This window comes from Arabidopsis lyrata (genome assembly GCF_000004255.2).
Source record: "Arabidopsis lyrata subsp. lyrata unplaced genomic scaffold ARALYscaffold_2, whole genome shotgun sequence".
NCBI lineage: Eukaryota > Viridiplantae > Streptophyta > Magnoliopsida > Brassicales > Brassicaceae > Arabidopsis > Arabidopsis lyrata.
This window is the reverse complement of record NW_003302554.1, coordinates 18,472,665-18,489,376: the sequence shown is the minus strand read 5'-3', so window position 1 is coordinate 18,489,376 and position 16,712 is coordinate 18,472,665. Positions and strand designations below refer to the sequence as shown.

Sequence of the window (16,712 nt, the reverse complement as noted above, 5' to 3'; positions counted from 1 at the left end):
TGATGGCGATCTTGAGCGGGAGCGGGAGCGGGAAATAGACCACGAAAGACTCGAACCTAAACTGGAACGAGGTGACGAGCTCGAAGCAGAGGCTGAAGTCGCCATGACTAGATTCTAGCGCGCTAGTGAGGTTAACCCCTCCTAACGGCTACCTATCGATTTACACACACACACAAGTCCACACGTGACAACTGACAAGTCATGGCCTAAGTAAACTATAAAAATAAATAATTATTGAAAAATAAAAATAAAAATTATTCTTTTAATTTTCATATATTTTATTGGAGTTGCATAGTTTAATTTCCTGTTTTTCTCTTAATATTCTGTGATAATGATATGATTTTTTCTTTTTTTGGAAGACTTATCAGTTGTTGTTATTCTTATAATAATAATTAAATAAATTGGAAAAGCAATGATCTTTTGCATCATCAATCATAAAAATAAAAAATAAAATAAGGCATCGCTATATCTTCTCTCTAGGGTTATGCGGTTGTTTTCTTCTTCTTCTTCTTCTTCTTCTTCTTCTCCGTCGTATCTGTTCCTCTGCTTCCGTGATGAGCCGATATGTATTGTTTCTCAGTAGGAAACTTGTTACTCTGATTCGATTCGATCGTTAAATCCTTCATCTAAGCGTTTTCGGAGTTCGAACTTACAATTTTTTGATATTTAGGTAGGGTATCGCTTAGGGATCCATTTTATCCGAGAAATATCTTCTTCTACAATCTGATTCACCTCGATTTTTCCAGTTTTGAAAGCAGTCTATTAGGGTTTGTAGACTAATTGGGGTCCTTTAGTGATTGGGATTTGTAGACGGTAGCGATTATGGACGCTTTTGGAATCGGGAGTCCCGTGACTGAGGATCCTAAGAAATTTGGAGATAATCCTTCAGGTTTGCTCTTCTTTTTCTCGGATTTCTTTTGTTTTGAATTTGGTTTGTTAGATTGAATCTGGATCTAGTTTGTTCTACTTCTTCAACTGTGTAGGAGTATATTAAACTTGAATTGCTTCTTTGTTGATTCTTTAGACCTTTTTCGTCATTAATTTTCATTTGCTTTTCATTGTCTTTGTACTCCCACGGAGAAGATTATGAAAGATTTAGTTGCTATTTTTATGATTTGAACACTCTCCAGTGTCTTTATGGGTCAAATAAGAAACCATATTATACCTGTTGAGATTAGAGCAATTTCTGGAAGCTTTAGCTTCTTGTGCACTCGTTTTCATCAAACTTGCATCAGATTCTTATAGTTTCATCTCTAGTACGTGTTTTCTGACCGAAGGTTTCTTTTCTGCAGGTAATACAATGTTTGATGCATCTCAGTATGCCTTTTTTGGGAACGATGTTGTCGAGGAGGTTGAGCTGGGTGGATTGGAGGAGGAAGATGAGATTTTGTCTTTCACTGGAATAGCAGAAGACTTTTTATTTGATAAGGAAGAGGTTATTCTCACCTTATTTCTCTTAGCTATCATCTCTGTAGGGAACCAGAGCAGCTCTATATTTTGAAAGGGCTGAAGCTTTTTCATTTGTTTTATATTCTCGGTTCATATGCTGGAGTGACTGACAATTCCTCCCCAATATTTGCAGGTTGAAGATTCTAGACTTCTGTCTGACGTTGATGATCTTGCTAGTACTTTTTCAAAGGTTAGCTAGCTTTAATATGCATGATAAGTGATCACACGTGCATTCTATACTTCAATTTTCTTTATCATTTTATATTTAAAATGGTAAAATTGCTTTGAAGAAGCTTGTTACCTTATGATTTTTATTTATGCTGTTACAGTTGAATAGGGAACCTGATGTATATAGAAGTACGGGGCCAATCACCGATAGGCGATCAATACAGAGTGAGTTCCTATGTGCACTAATGTTGTCTTCAAACCCTTGTGAAAGAATACTTGATCAATTTGGTTTTGTGTATTGCATTGATTTAATATTTCATGTACTGTCTGTAATACTTCGTATCATAGCTTTACTTACTTCTGTGTGTTTATGTATGTCAAATCTGTGTCTGTCAGTTTACTTTTAACGTTATGATTTAGAGTGAGCTGTCTTAACTCCATTCTCCTTATTCATATGTTTCAACGATCTGCCCCTGTTTCTTAATTCATTTCCATGGTTTTTCATCTATCTTGCAAGCAAGGCTTTAGTTTGTGGGTTTAACATTTCAATGGTTTTTTCCTCAGATTCTCTAGCTGCTGAGTGGACCCATGGGGAGGAGTTGCCAAATTGGTACGGCCGGCCAATACTGGACTCTGATGCCATTAAAGATGACAAGGCGTGGTCAGCACAGCCTTTTTCATCTCTGGACCTTGTTGAGCAGAGAAACCCTGACAGAACAAAATTGTATCCAGAACCACAGCGTCAACTGCATCAAGACCATAATCAACAACAGTTTTCCAGCGAACCAATTCTTGTCCCGAAGTCATCTTTTGTTTCATACCCTCCTCCAGGCAGCATATCACCTGATCAGCGTTTAGGACACCCTAATATACCATATCAATCTGGTGGGCCTCAAATGGGATCGCCAAACTTCTCTCCTTTTCCAACTTTGCAGCCTCAGTTGCCTACCATGCATCATGGATCACCGCAGCATGCTGGAAACAGGCCTCAGTTTTGTCCTGCTCTTCCTCTGAATAATCGCCCTCCATCTCAATGGATGAATCGTCAAAATATGCATCCTGGGGATAGTTCCGGGATCATGAATAATGCGATGCTACAACAGCCACCTCATCAAAACGGTTTGATGCCTCCACAGATGCAGGGCTCTCAGAATAGGTTACCACATCCGATGCAGCCTCCTCTTGGGCATATGCCAGGAATGCAGCCTCAGTTATTTAATTCCCATCTTTCTCGATCATCTTCATCTGGAAATTATGATGGAATGCTTGGGTTTGGTGATCTGAGGGAAGCAAGACCAGGATCAGGTCATGGGAACAGACAGAACATGCGTTTTCAACAACAAGGCTTTGATACTGGCATTCAGAGAAGATATCCATTCCGGTCTAAATATATGTCAGCTGGTGAGATAGAGAATATACTGAGAATGCAGCTTGTTGCTACACACAGCAATGATCCTTACGTTGATGATTACTATCACCAAGCCTGTCTTGCTAAGAAATCTGCAGGTGCAAAACTGAAGCATCATTTCTGTCCAAATCATTTGAGGGACCTCCAACAGCGTGCACGGACAAACAACGAGCCTCATGCTTTTCTTCAGGTTGAGGCTCTTGGTAGGGTTCCTTTCTCTTCAATCCGCAGGCCTCGTCCTCTTCTTGAAGTGGGCCCTCCAAATTCAGCTAAATCTGGTAATGCAGAGCATACCGATAAGCCCCTTGATCAAGAACCGATGCTTGCAGCTAGAGTGTACATTGAGGATGGTCTTTGTCTCCTCCTTGAAGTTGATGATATAGATCGTTTCTTGGAGTTCAACCAACTCCAGGACGGAGGAAACCAGTTGAAACAAAGACGACAGTCATTGTTGCAGAACCTTGCGGCTTCACTTCAGCTCGGTGATCCCCTCGCCAAGAATGGGCAAAGCCGGTCTCATGATGATTTTCTCTTTCTAAGGATTATCTCTCTTCCAAAGGGTCGGAAGCTCCTTATAAGGTATCTTCAGCTAATTTTCCCTGGCAGCGACCTAATGCGGATAGTTTGCATGGCCATTTTCCGTCATTTAAGGTCATTGTTCGGAGTTCTTTCATCTGACCCCGATATCATGAAAACCACAAATAAGCTTGCAAAAGTTATCAATGTGTGCATTCAAAACATGGAGTTAGGACCGGTAAGCACGTGTCTAGCAGCGGTGTCTTGTTCTTCTGAGCAGGCACCGCTCCGCCCCTTAGGCAGTCCTGTTGGAGACGGAGCTTCCATGGTACTGAAATCAACACTCGACAGAGCTTCGGAGCTTATTCGGGCTAATAATTTCAACAACACAGGGATGGCTCTATGGCGCGCTTCCTTTAACGAGTTCTTTAATATGTTGATGAGGTACTGCATCAGCAAATATGATAGCATCATGCAGAGTTTGAATTCACAATTGCCACCGCAGTTTGCTACTGAGATATCTGATGCAGCTGCACAAGCCATTGTCCGCGAAATGCCAATAGAGCTTCTACGTTCAAGTTTCCCACACATTGATGAGCAGCAAAAGAGAATACTAATGGAGTTTTTGAAACGATCTATGCTCGGAAGCCAGAAAACCGAGCCAGTCTTAAGTTGATAGTATCAAAGATTGAAGCAGTAAAATCAAGAAACTGTATGGCGAAGTCTGTATATGAAGGCATAAGATCATGCAGATACCGTGAGAAGAAAGGTAGAGCGAATCGATTCAAACTTTCAATTTGCATCAGAGAGATCAAGTGAACAAGACTGGTTTTGTGTCTGATAGGTAAAAGCAGCGGAGAAGAAGTTTGGTCTCTGTACAGAGAAAAGGTCTTTAGCTTTGCAGAACTTATGAAAGAGTTATCAGACATTTGTGTTTTTGTCTTTTGTTTAGTTAAATCCCATTGTGGTTTCGATATTTGTTTTTGAAATCTCTTTCCTTTTTTGTCTTTCTCTGTTTTACCAATAAACATTTTGAGTTATGCTTTGGCAATGATTATTCCATTTTGTTCTTCATATCATTCGCGTTTTGTCTAAAAGCGTGGTGTCCACGCGCAGGTGTAGACGCGTGGATAACAGAGGCGGAGGAAAAGAGGAACCAAACCTTTCGGATCTTAAGAACACAAGAAAGAAGAATAATAATTCGACTAAATATTTTGATTTAGGATTAGAGAGAGTGGGAAAGTACATTATGATCCTTTTGTTTTCTGGGTTGTTCGTAAAACCGAAAACTTTCATTTCATCACCTTCCTTTTTCTGATTGCTGTTCGATTTTAAGCCATGTCGACTCTATTGAACTCAGTCTTATCCATGGCGGCGAATCCATCGCCGGAATCATCACCAAGAAAATCCCTAGGCTTTGTTTCCCACATCCCCACCGGTTTCCTTCACTTCTCCTCCGTGAATAAAGGTGTCGCTAGGGTTTTAGCTTCGACCCAGATAACGTTATCCCCTAAAGACTCCGCCTTTACCATTACCGGATCCAGTTGGAAACCCGATTTGGGTTCCGGGTCGTTTTCTGATGACCCGAGAAGCGACGAGCCGAGTTTGAGCGATACTTTCTCTCATCTCGAATGTTTAGTCACGGATGGGCATAAACCCAATGTAGCTCATTCTACTCAGCTCTTGTACGATCTCTGCAAAGCCAATAGATTGAAGAAAGCTATTCGTGTGATTGAGCTTATGGTTAGCTCCGGGATTATACCCGATGCATCTGCTTACACTTATCTGGTTAATCAGCTTTGCAAGAGAGGTAACGTTGGTTACGCTATGCAGCTTGTTGAGAAAATGGAAGATCATGGTTTTCCTTCTAATACCGTTACTTACAATGCCTTGGTTCGAGGTCTTTGTATGCTTGGAAGCTTAAACCAGAGCTTGCAGTTTGTTGAGAGGTTGATGCAGAGAGGTTTAGCTCCTAATGCTTTCACTTATTCTTTCTTGCTTGAGGCTGCTTATAAAGAACGAGGAACCGACCAAGCTGTGAAGCTCTTAGATGAGATCATTGCCAAAGGCGGTCAACCCAATTTGGTTAGCTATAATGTGCTCTTGACTGGTTTCTGTAAAGAAGGGAGAACGGACGATGCCATGAAGCTGTTTAGGGAGTTACCTGTAAAAGGGTTTAAGGCTAATGTTGTGAGCTATAACATTTTGTTGAGGTGTTTGTGCTGTGATGGGAGGTGGGACGAAGCGAATTCGCTCTTGGCTGAGATGGACGGTGGAGATCGAGCTCCTTCAGTGGTTACCTATAACATATTGATCAATTCGTTAGCTTTTCATGGAAGAACAGAGCAGGCAATGCAGGTTTTAAAGGAGATGAGTAAAGGACATCATCATCAGTTTAGGGTCACTGCCACAAGCTATAATCCGGTAATCGCCCGTCTGTGCAAGGAAGGAAAAGTTGATCTTGTGGTGAAATGTCTTGACGAGATGATATACCGGCGTTGTAAACCCAACGAAGGAACGTACAGCGCGATAGGTGCATTATGTGAGCATAATGGCAAGGTGCAGGAAGCCTTCTACATAATACAGAGCTTAAGTAACAAGCAGAAATGCTGTACGCACGACTTCTACAAAAGCGTAATCACGAGTATGTGCAGGAAAGGTAACACCTTTGCAGCGTTTCAGCTCTTGTACGAGATGACTAGGTGCGGGTTTGATCCTGATGCGCACACCTACTCGGCTTTGATCAGAGGGCTGTGTCTGGAAGGGATGTTTATAGGAGCTATGGAGGTTTTGTCGATAATGGAGGAGAGCGAGTATCATAAACCTACAGTAGATAACTTTAATGCAATGATTCTAGGGTTGTGCAAGATAAGGAGGACAGATTTGGCATTGGAGGTGTTTGAGATGATGGTTGGGAAGAAGAGAATGCCGAATGAGACAACATATGCGATAATCGTTGAAGGTATAGCACATGAGGATGAATTGGAGCTGGCTAAAGAAGTTCTGGAGGAGCTACGATCGCGCAAGGTTATAGGACAGAACGCAGTAGATAGGATTGTGATGCAGTTCAATTTAGATTGATGGGTAGGAGGCGAAGAAAACAAACATCATGAGGCTTTTTCTAGTAAGCGTGTTTAGTATACAGTTTTTTCAACGTTTGTATCATTTTTATGGACACGATGATTCATGTAATCTTCAGTTTTAGAACAACAAGTTGAGAGATCAATAAGAATCAAGTAACACACATTGGGCCTAACTTATTAAAGATCAGATTGGAACAAAATGGAGCGAAAGAATGTCTAAATTCTAGCAGTGAAGTGGTAGAAGATGAAGTAAAATCTGAAACTTTATGTTTTGATCAAAATCTAAAACAAAAGTCTGAGACATAAATGGAAGCTATAGTAAAAACAATGTTTGCAAGAGAGAAAGGGATAGAAGCAAGAAACAAAGTAGCATGTCTTCAAAAGCCAAATTACTTGGATCGCTGTCTCATCTTTCGTCTCTTCCTCTTAAGCCTCCTCATACGCTTCTTCTTCCACTGCAAATAAAAAAAAAGTACCAGAAACAATGATCATATAAGGAAGCAGAATTGGCTTCTACATTAACAAAAAAAAAAAAAAAAGAGAGGCTATGAGCAACCATAAAATTTACATAGAAAGGAGAGATCAAAACTCAATAATTACAAGCCAGAATTCCATACAATTCCAGAAAACAGGCTCAATCAATTCAAATCGTGAATTCAACAATAACCAAAAACATGATTAAAATCCCAACATTCATAAAAAATGATATGATCAACCATAAGATTGTGAAATGTAAAAACTCAATTCTTGTTATAAGCCAGCAAACTCAACAATAACCGACTTGATGAAAATCCCCAATCACAATCCTAACCAAAAAGTTGCATCTTCTACACTAACCAAGGTTCCAATCTCACTTGATTCAATACACTTAAAGATCAACACACAACATTAGATAATATCACCGAAGCATAGCTAAAGTTGTAGAAAAAAAAACTGACATGGAATCAGAGAAACCAAGGCATTTGTAGAAAAGCCCTAAAAAAATCTTAAATCGGAAATAAATTAACTTCTCAGGGCTATTTCCGTCATTGTCTAGACAAGGCTTTTTTTTCTCCTCTTAAAGAAGACGACCTTAAAGAACCAACAAACTATAACCTCGCCGGGAAATGGAGCAGCTATCAGAATCCGACCACCGCGATTCAGCTGATGCGACTACTAGCTCGTGTCAATCCACCGCCGCAGAAGATGGTCAAGTCGGTGGCGGTGGAGAAGCTATGGCTCGAGGCTTATCAGCGATGCTCGAGTCCGTCATTAAAGACTTTGACTCTAGAGCTCTTGACACGCTCAATAGCCAAGATCATCTCTCCGGTTCGCTCGATCGCCTTGTCCAAGGTACTATCTATCCTCTTCCCGATTACCATCTCGAGATTCAATCGGTGATGATGAATCAATCGATTTATTTTGTTATTTTTTCCTGAAATTAGAATATGCTCACAAATCAATCCGATAATGTTGCATTAGGAATTATTTTTCCATTGATTTAACAAAAAAAGTTGTTTAAGAATTCAAGCATATGATTGAATCTTTATAAATTCTCACATTGGATTGAAAACAGAGCTAGATCAATTGCTGGAAAACGCTCCATTGCCATTCATAGTACAACACGCATCAAGAATCTCCAGCGTCAAACAAAGAGTTTCATCTCTCAATCTTGTCCTTAAATCTGTCCAACGACGTATTGATAACATTGATCACATGCTTTCTGCCAACACCACGCTAGGTAATTAATACTACCAAATATCAAAACCAAAAAAAATTACTCTGGGAATTTGTGAATTCACTACATCGTCATCTGTATATAGAGCATTATTATCTCACCCTGTTTTGACTGTAACACAGAGAAAACATCCTCGGAAACTACATGATGACGAAATCACTCTGTTACTTACTCTCTCTGTCGCTGTCGCTCTCTTTTTCTGCTTACTGCTTTGCTTTGGGAGCAAAAGCAAAGAGGTGAGTGTTTTGTACAAGCGCTAGTGTTTTTTCCACTGTTTGGTGTTATTGGGCTTTCAGTGGGCTTTGCTTTGATCAGTTCGTTTCTAGTTTAGAATACCCAGTTTTAATTTTTATTTATTTTGTTTAAAAAATAAAAAATAAAATTTTTATTTTGTATCGTTACAAGCTCTAATTCGATGAACCACATGGTCCATCAATCAATCATGTACAACAGAATTTTTAAGTGAATATGTCGGGTCGTTTATTTTCATTTTCTTCGTTTTTGTTGGTAATAGGCTTTTCAAAAATTAATATCTTATTATGTCCATAAAATCTTTGTCACGTGGGTGTACGACAAAACCGATAGGAGGATGCCCGTATATTATTACATGAGTGAGCGTTAACAGAGTCACGTGCCTTCTGTGCTGGTCACGTGATTGAAAGCCTATATAATTGGATCTCCTAGGCTTTTTTTAGTTTTTAGATTTAATAGCGTCTCTCATATAGACTACAAGATATGGGCCACAAATTTCTTTTCGTTGATCGATAAACCACTACCTTCCTTCTATAAAGAACCATTTTTTTTCATTATTATGATTAAACTTTCCATTTATGTGAACGATGATGATGGGTGTGAATTGTAAGGGTGTTGATAGTTAATGATGATGCAGAAGAAACGAGGTAAATTAAAACTATGGAAGACCGAGCCTCTGACCAGAAATGTAATTGGTTTGTTTTTTGGGTAACATCCATATATGCAAACACCTAAACCCCATTTCGGGAACTCTGCTAAAGTTTGTCTTAAACCCACAAAACTAGCTTACTTTTTTTTTTTTTTTTTTTTTTTGAACATCTGATTTTATAAAGATGAAGCAAGATTACAACTGGTCGTACCAAAAAGAACCACTTCCAACGTGCAAGTGATACACCAACCATTCTTTTGTATAGGTCCGTCCTTCTTTCTTTGAAAGGCTTACTTTTTTCTCTTTTATGCGCTGCTTTAACGAATCATGAGCTGCAATTTAGCTTACTCTAGTAAGTATCATAGATGTAACTTTCAAGACGATATTCACAATTTTTCTCAAAATGGAATTTGATTAGAAAGCTATACCCCAAATGCTGTTATGGTTTTTTAAGTAAGTGAGGGGAGGAGAAAGGGGACCAAAGAGAGAAGTACAAACAGAGGATAGAGACAGGTGAAAGAAGCTTAGGGGTCTTGTACTTGTACAATCTCTATTGCTGGTCCAATCTATCATTTTAAAAAAAGACTTAATAGTAGTCTTTGAACAGTTTGGTACCTTTCACGTACCATTATCATAATAAGGTCGTGAATCCTGACACTTAAACATGTGATGATTCAAACATCAAACCGACGACCAATAGATCCAACATTAATGGTTAAACGAACCTTCTTTGATTAACAAAACAAACCAACGAATAAATAAACCGCAAAAATGCAAAAAAAAATAAATAAATAAAGAAAGAAAGAGAAAAGTGTGGTAAAGTCTCTGAAAACTGCATCATTTCCGAAACACAGAAAACGACAAAATAAAACTATATAATAAAATTACATTTTTAAAAAAATCACATGAAAGAGACAGCTTAGATAAGCTTCAACGTGGGGAGAGCGCAAATACACACACAGAAGAAGAGCATATGATATAGAAAAAAAAAGAATCTGTTTCCTATTTTATGACCCACGCGCTTCCCTTTAGCGCGTCTACCTCACTCTCTCTGTCTCTCTCAACCCAAGCACAAGCCAAAAAAACACAATTAGGAGTTTCCAATTCCACATTTGTGTCTCTATGTCAATGAACCCTAGAATTACACTTCACCGTGGCAGATTCTTTATTTACAGTCCAAGGAAATTTCTAAAATCTTAAATTTAAAAAGCGCTCTCTGTTACAAATAAGATTTGTTGTAAACAAACCAAAAATAAAAAAAAACAGAATGATTACCACTAGCTAGCTAGCTACTGTTGAATCAACAAGATTGTGTTGTTGTTACCATTTGATGATTCATTGTCGGGGTTAGATTCGATCCGTGGAGTTACGGCCTCTACTGATATGAGACGACGCTCTGTTGTTGTTGTTGTTGACATTCCCTGTTTTATTGTGTTGCGACGAGGAAGAGAAGAACTGGCCAAATACTACTGAACCACCTCTAATTGAACAAACGGGAACGTTTAGTACTGGAGTTACCCTAACGTTTGAGCTATACGATCTCTCCATTCCTCTGTGTCTATACCCGCTTGTTCCACCATTGAAGCTACTCGGACTGCTTGAGCTTCGTTCAAGGCTCTGGAACACGATTTTACCTGAAGAGTTTAGTCTTGGACTGTCTACAGAGACTCCTCTGCTCGTAATCGCTGACGTTTGAGATGTTTCTCCACCGGAACGTCGCATCGGGCTTCGTCCAACTCTCCCTCCTCCGGTTCCTGCTGATGAATGGTTCACTAACCTCATTCTCGGTGGATTTGGGTTTAGGCTACGAGCGGGAGCAAATGGATTCGCAGTGAGATTGTGGTTGAGGTTATGGTTATGGTTAGGTCTCTCTGCATCGAGAGAGAGTCTTGGTATATCTTCGTGGTCGTGGCCGGAGGAGGAAGAGGAGAGAGACATACGAGACGAGGATATAGAGATAGATTCGCAATCGGAATCCTTGAGGAGAGGAAGACTCATGAGCAACGAAGCATCTGAAGAGGAAGATCCGGAAGACGACGAGGATCTGGAGCTCCGATGCAAGAATTGTTTCAACGACGAAGTAGACGATCTCGGATTCGAAGGAATCGTCGTCGACGCGGCTTTGCTATTCTGAGAGAATCGTTTAAGCCCTAACAAGTCCCTCCATCTACTCGAACACCGTGGTGCCTTTGGAGAAAAGGAGCAAATATCGCCACCACCGGCGATCTCCATCTCCACCACTTCCATCCTCCTGCATTTCCCGCCGGTCTCCACCGTCCGTTGTTGCTGCTTCGTCACGAGTTTTCCGTCGGAGAAAAGCTCATCGGCTGGGAGCATTCCGACTGGATCCTCCTCTAACCTAAACTCGAAATCACCAGCTCCGACTGCTGTTTCCTCCTTCGGAATCTCTGATGCGGCGGATCCAGAAGTCCGACCACCATCTTCACGGCTGAAAGAAGCTCGTGGGTTGAAACATCCGTAAGTAGGAAACTCCTGAGAAATAGTAACATTGTTGACGCAAACAGAAGCCATCTCCGGCGTTCATGCAAATACTTATCGCCGTCCCGAAAAAATCAACGGCCAGATCCAAAACCAGAGAGTAGAGATCGAGAGAGAGAGGTTTTTGGATGAATGACAATGGTTTGTTTGGAGCGTTGTGAGTTTGTTTTGGAGAGTAGGGGCCACGAATGCCATCAACAGTTATTATAAACGAACCAGGTGGTGCGTGCATCTCACCGCATTAGTGGGGGTATTCTCGGTATTTTCAATCGTTCTGTTGGAGCCTCTCGGATCAAATGATTCAAACGGCTAATTCACAGATTAGAGAGCTTATTAATTAATACTCTAATTTTTTAATTATCTTAATAATAGTTATCTGATCTCTGGTATATTCCAAAAAGTTTATCTTATAAATTTGGGAAAAAAAAATTTTAGAAATATTGTTTCTTTGTAATACCAAAAAAAAAGTTGAAGGTTGGAGAAGTATGGAAATCATTAATAAATTGGTCACGTGATATAAGGGGTTATTTTGATTTATCAATAAATTAGGTAATCGACAGCTAGCGATAAGCTGTTGTCTGTTGATCAAGAATATGGATACGCGGCCACGGGTTGATAAACGGGAAAGGTGACTATTCCCTCCCTGAGTATATGTTTTGATCGGAGAAAATAGATAACTTGGTTTCTGATGTTTGTGTTCTTGTTATCTTAAAAGTTATAATTAGGATATAGGATTTTGTTTTAGTAGTATTTTATCTACCAGCATTTTTCATTTATGTGGCGTTGAGATCTATCTGATTTCAAAAGACAGTCTTCTACATGTACAGTCTTTAATGTTGTTATGGATTGCTATGTGTTTGCTATCTCTGTATGTATGATCAAGTGGTGCAATGTGTGTGTGTGTGTGTTTGTCTCTCTTTATCTGGTGTTGTGCCCATTTTAGGATGGACTGCAGACTAAATCTGAGATTAATCACTGTCCTTTTGTTAGCAGATAGAATCCATTGCACATGACACCCCTCAACAGTTGTTTTTTCTTGTTGTTGCAAGCACATGATATTAAAAAGGGAATAACATGAAAGGTACGTAGTTTGTCTCATCACTTTCTGAGTTCCGATTCATGTATCTTTCAATCACTCCTCTTTTGATGTAGCCAATTTCAATGCTCTCTTGATTTGCATTATCATCGAACTTTTAAAGAAAGAACGATGAGTTGAGAGTACAATGCTGTTGTGCACATCCAAAGGAACTAGTAATGAAACGATGATGAATAGCTAAATGATTCATTGCTGTTGTATCTTCAGTCGTTGGCAACAACGTTCTATAACTGCAGGATTGTGAAAATCTTTATCAACACCAAATTCTATTAGGCTTTTAGTATACTAGCAAAAGCTTTATTATCAGTGTAACTGTGTAACCATTACCTTTTCTGTGTACCTTTATCCGCCTTCTCACTCGATTTGAAGGGATAAAATGGTTTCTGTTTGGTTGTTTTTAGTTTCAAACTATTCCTAGAATATACTATGGATAAAACATCTTTGGCATGTGGTTTTCAGAGTGAAGAAGAAAGATGGAGTAGTTTAGGAGAAGATGGTGGACTTTTGGGGTTGCATTGTTGTCATGTAAATGATTCAAGAAATTGCAGGAGATGATAAAAGTCTTTGATCTTTGGTCCTTGGCTCCTTGCTTCACCAAGAACAAGACTTTTAAGTTAGAGAAATCTAACTAATGTGCCACACACTATTCAAATTCTTAACAAAATCTAACTAAGTTTCGCTACAATGAATGACACTTTAAACCAAATTCGCTTTTAATTATCTTCAAAAGCTTTTAAAAAGTTAAAAAAAGAAGTTAAAAATCTAAGCTAATCTCATCTTCTTTGCAACTCAACTCTGCAGCATATTTTTTTATTACCTGATTATTAAACTAAAATATTAAACAAATATAATTATTATTTTAAATATCGAAAATAATATGAGGTTCTTCTTCTTCTTCGTCTTGTTGGTCTTTTCGAGTTTCTTCTGCTTAAACCCAGAAAAATGGATTCACACCTAGTCTTGTCTCTGAAGCTAAATCCTTGCTTCACTCCTCTTTCTCCTCTCTTCTCTTTCACTCCATGTTCTTATTCGCCGCCGTTATGGCTTTCTTCTTGCTACTCCCGCCTCCTCCATTCTCCTGTCACCGTCACCGCCGCGAAGAAACTCTCCCACAACATCAGTTCTGAATTCGATGACAGAATCAACGGCGCTCTCTCTCCCGACGCTGATTCCCGCTTCCTCGACCGCGTAATTTCTTTTTAATCCCTCTCTTTGATTCACTGTGAACCTGTGTCTCTTAGAGCTGAACCTAAAAGCTTGTTTGGGTCTCAATTCATGGAAATTAGAATTGGAGCTGAAATTTTGAACATATTGGAAAGCTATTCACATTTTACTACATTGGCTCGAACATCGTGTCCCAAATTTCTGAGCTTTAGTTACGGATAGTTATATCCTTGTTCTTCTCTTCAAAAATTGGGCACTATTTATTAGTCTGTGGATCAAAGAAAGAATTTTGATAAGTTTCATCTCTTATTGAGCTGTTTCTTGCGCTTCTTTTGGGAACCAGATACATTGCTCTCTTTCATTGTTATTGTGTGAGGTGAGTTCTTTGTCTCACTATCTTTTTGTATTCTTGGTTTGTTTACAGCAAAAGGCTTTAGAGGCAGCTATGAATGACATTAACAGTTCATTTGGTAAAGGAAGTGTTACAAGATTGGGGAGTGCTGGTGGAGCACTAGTGTGAGAATCTCTTCTTTATGATGGAACGAGTCCAATAGCATGGCACTACACATCTTGATTCCACCGTGTGTTTTTTTTTTCTTAAATGATTTTGTATGTTTGTATTGCAGGGAGACTTTTTCGAGTGGTATTTTGACTCTTGATCTTGCTTTAGGTGGAGGCCTGCCAAAGGGTCGGGTAGTCGAAGTATGGACTTGCTGTTAAACAAAATGCAGAATTTTTTATCATAGAAAATTAATAAGTGTGGTCTCACTGGTTTGAAATTTGATGCTGCAGATATATGGACCAGAAAGTAGTGGGAAGACCACGCTAGCACTCCATGCTATTGCTGAAGTGCAGGTTATCTTTCTTGTCTACTACCAAGATTAGATGATCGGATCTTTACATCATCGCAGTATGTTGCTGAAACATAGTTTTCTGACTGTGCAGAAGCTTGGAGGCAATGCAATGCTTGTTGATGCAGAGCATGCCTTTGATCCAGCGTATTCTAAAGCATTAGGTGTTGATGTAGAAAATTTGATAGTGTGCCAGCCAGATAATGGCGAGATGGCTTTAGAAAGTAATCCAACATTCTTAAATCTCGTGTTATGGTAGTGATTGTCATGGTAAAGTATGTGCCTGTGAAACTAATATGTTCTTTTTATTACTCACCACAGCTGCAGACCGTATGTGTCGCTCAGGTGCGGTTGACCTTATATGTGTTGATTCTGTTTCAGCACTTACTCCACGAGCTGAGATTGAAGTATGATACCATCTCTTTATGCACATCTACTATCTTTTTTGCATGAAATTCCATGAGGTTAATTTGTTTCCTCTTCCGTTTCGTGCTTAGGGTGAGATTGGAATGCAGCAAATGGGTTTGCAAGCTCGTCTTATGAGTCAAGCTCTTCGTAAAATGTCAGGAAACGCCTCTAAAGCTGGTTGTACACTTATTTTCCTGAACCAAATAAGATACAAGGTAAATATTATGACTAATCACTCACCTTTGATGTGTTTCAATTTGTTAGTTTAACCTCGTATACAATCATGTTGTGGTCTTGAACTAACATTGCTGTTCTCTTATGCTTTTAAGATTGGTGTGTACTATGGAAATCCAGAGGTGACCAGCGGAGGAATTGCGTTGAAGTTCTTCGCGTCAGTCCGGCTAGAAATTCGTTCTGCTGGGAAGATCAAATCTGTAAGAACCCAGCTCGATTAAATTGTAGTTTATTTCTGTGTGGTTTTGATCCGCTTTGAAACTAAACTCCTGTATAATACCCAATAACTTATATAAAGAGCAAAGGGGATGAAGATATAGGTCTTCGAGCTCGTGTAAGAGTGCAGAAGAGCAAGGTTAGTATCAAAGCAGTACATGTCCTTACACCATGTCTAATTAGTTTTAATATAATTTTGCTTATAACTTTTCTGTTTTGCAGGTTTCAAGACCATATAAGCAAGCAGAGTTCGAGATTATGTTCGGGGAAGGAGTTAGTAAACTGGTATGGGTCCGTGGCTGATCAGTCTCTGACAATACATAAACGTGTTTCTTTGTCTTTTAACTTAAATATAAATTTGTAGGGATGCATTCTTGATTGTGCTGAAATTATGGAGGTTGTGGTTAAGAAGGGTTCTTGGTACAGCTACGAAGACCAAAGGTTTGAATTCACATTGAAAACTAATAAATGCTTGAGACTTTTGGTTATGTTATAGTAGTAGATACAGAGAATGAGATATACTTTTCTGTTTCGGGTCATTGTTTCAGGCTCGGGCAAGGAAGAGAGAAAGCACTGCAGCACTTTAGGGAAAACCCTGCTCTTCAAGACGAAATTGAGAAGGTTTGCTTCCTCTATTCTTGGTCTTAACCCATCTTTGAAGATTGCAAAAATCCATCCTTTTAACAAGAATATAAACTGTTTGCATCGATTCGTCCTCCTTATGCATTTGTTTTGCAATGATGTTGCAGAAAGTGAGATTGTTGATGTTAGATGGAGAAGTTCATCGATCAACTCCTTTGATGAGCAGCAGCTCTTCCTCAGCTTCGCATCGTGAAGAAGAAGAAGAGGACTCGCTTGACGATTTCCAATGACATAAACCTTAAGCGTGAGACATTCGAAATCTATGGATCTACAACACTTGATATTCTCTCATCATGTTCATCTCTTGTTTCAATTTTCATCAATCAAAAAAACATCATATGGTTGTGCATCGACATCACA

At 39.3% G+C, this 16,712-nt stretch overlaps 5 protein-coding genes and 1 long non-coding RNA gene across 9 annotated transcripts; 5 read left to right on the top strand and 1 right to left on the bottom strand.

Annotated features, from left to right (window-relative positions):
- Window positions 1-436: 436 nt before the first annotated feature.
- On the top strand, window positions 437-4,613 carry LOC9325294 (protein PAT1 homolog 1). Of its 4 annotated transcripts, none has more exons than XR_002334220.1 (6): window positions 437-889; window positions 1,293-1,435; window positions 1,583-1,639; window positions 1,779-1,842; window positions 2,182-4,310; window positions 4,386-4,613. XR_002334220.1 is itself a non-coding variant. In XM_002889185.2 (6 exons), the coding sequence occupies exons 2-6, from the start codon at window positions 823-825 to the stop codon at window positions 4,215-4,217; spliced, it is 2,367 nt and encodes a 788-aa protein (XP_002889231.1). In that variant the 5' UTR covers window positions 437-670; window positions 811-822; the 3' UTR covers window positions 4,218-4,613. The 4 variants fall into 4 exon arrangements, 3 of the variants coding, with proteins under 3 accessions (XP_002889231.1, XP_020891705.1, XP_020891704.1); XM_002889185.2 differs by having other exon boundaries at window positions 437-670; window positions 811-889; window positions 2,182-4,613; XM_021036046.1 differs by having other exon boundaries at window positions 437-670; window positions 795-889; window positions 2,182-4,613.
- Window positions 4,614-4,693: 80 nt separating this feature from the next.
- On the top strand, window positions 4,694-6,787 carry LOC9325293 (pentatricopeptide repeat-containing protein At1g79080, chloroplastic). The gene has a single exon (XM_002889184.2). The coding sequence runs from the start codon at window positions 4,880-4,882 to the stop codon at window positions 6,620-6,622; it is 1,743 nt and encodes a 580-aa protein (XP_002889230.1). The 5' UTR covers window positions 4,694-4,879; the 3' UTR covers window positions 6,623-6,787.
- Window positions 6,788-7,634: 847 nt separating this feature from the next.
- Window positions 7,635-8,830, top strand: LOC9323831. Its single transcript, XM_002889183.2, has 3 exons — window positions 7,635-7,956; window positions 8,180-8,344; window positions 8,464-8,830. The coding sequence occupies exons 1-3, from the start codon at window positions 7,731-7,733 to the stop codon at window positions 8,487-8,489; spliced, it is 417 nt and encodes a 138-aa protein (XP_002889229.1). The 5' UTR covers window positions 7,635-7,730; the 3' UTR covers window positions 8,490-8,830.
- Window positions 8,831-10,114: 1,284 nt separating this feature from the next.
- On the bottom strand, window positions 10,115-12,065 carry LOC9323830. Its single transcript, XM_021036047.1, has one exon. It carries the CDS (start codon window positions 11,772-11,774, stop codon window positions 10,590-10,592), a length of 1,185 nt encoding a protein of 394 aa, XP_020891706.1. The 5' UTR covers window positions 11,775-12,065; the 3' UTR covers window positions 10,115-10,589.
- A 310-nt stretch (window positions 12,066-12,375) lies between these two features.
- On the top strand, window positions 12,376-13,398 carry LOC110231112. The gene is made up of 2 exons (XR_002334210.1): window positions 12,376-12,822; window positions 13,297-13,398. It is a non-coding gene; the product is annotated as an uncharacterized LOC110231112 (long non-coding RNA).
- A 334-nt stretch (window positions 13,399-13,732) lies between these two features.
- On the top strand, window positions 13,733-16,705 carry LOC110231139 (DNA repair protein recA homolog 1, chloroplastic). Its single transcript, XM_021036098.1, has 13 exons — window positions 13,733-14,025; window positions 14,426-14,517; window positions 14,628-14,703; window positions 14,794-14,856; window positions 14,947-15,076; window positions 15,174-15,259; window positions 15,350-15,475; window positions 15,590-15,694; window positions 15,793-15,849; window positions 15,933-15,995; window positions 16,075-16,151; window positions 16,259-16,331; window positions 16,460-16,705. The coding sequence occupies exons 1-13, from the start codon at window positions 13,780-13,782 to the stop codon at window positions 16,580-16,582; spliced, it is 1,317 nt and encodes a 438-aa protein (XP_020891757.1). The 5' UTR covers window positions 13,733-13,779; the 3' UTR covers window positions 16,583-16,705.
- The last annotated feature ends 7 nt before the right edge of the window (window positions 16,706-16,712 follow it).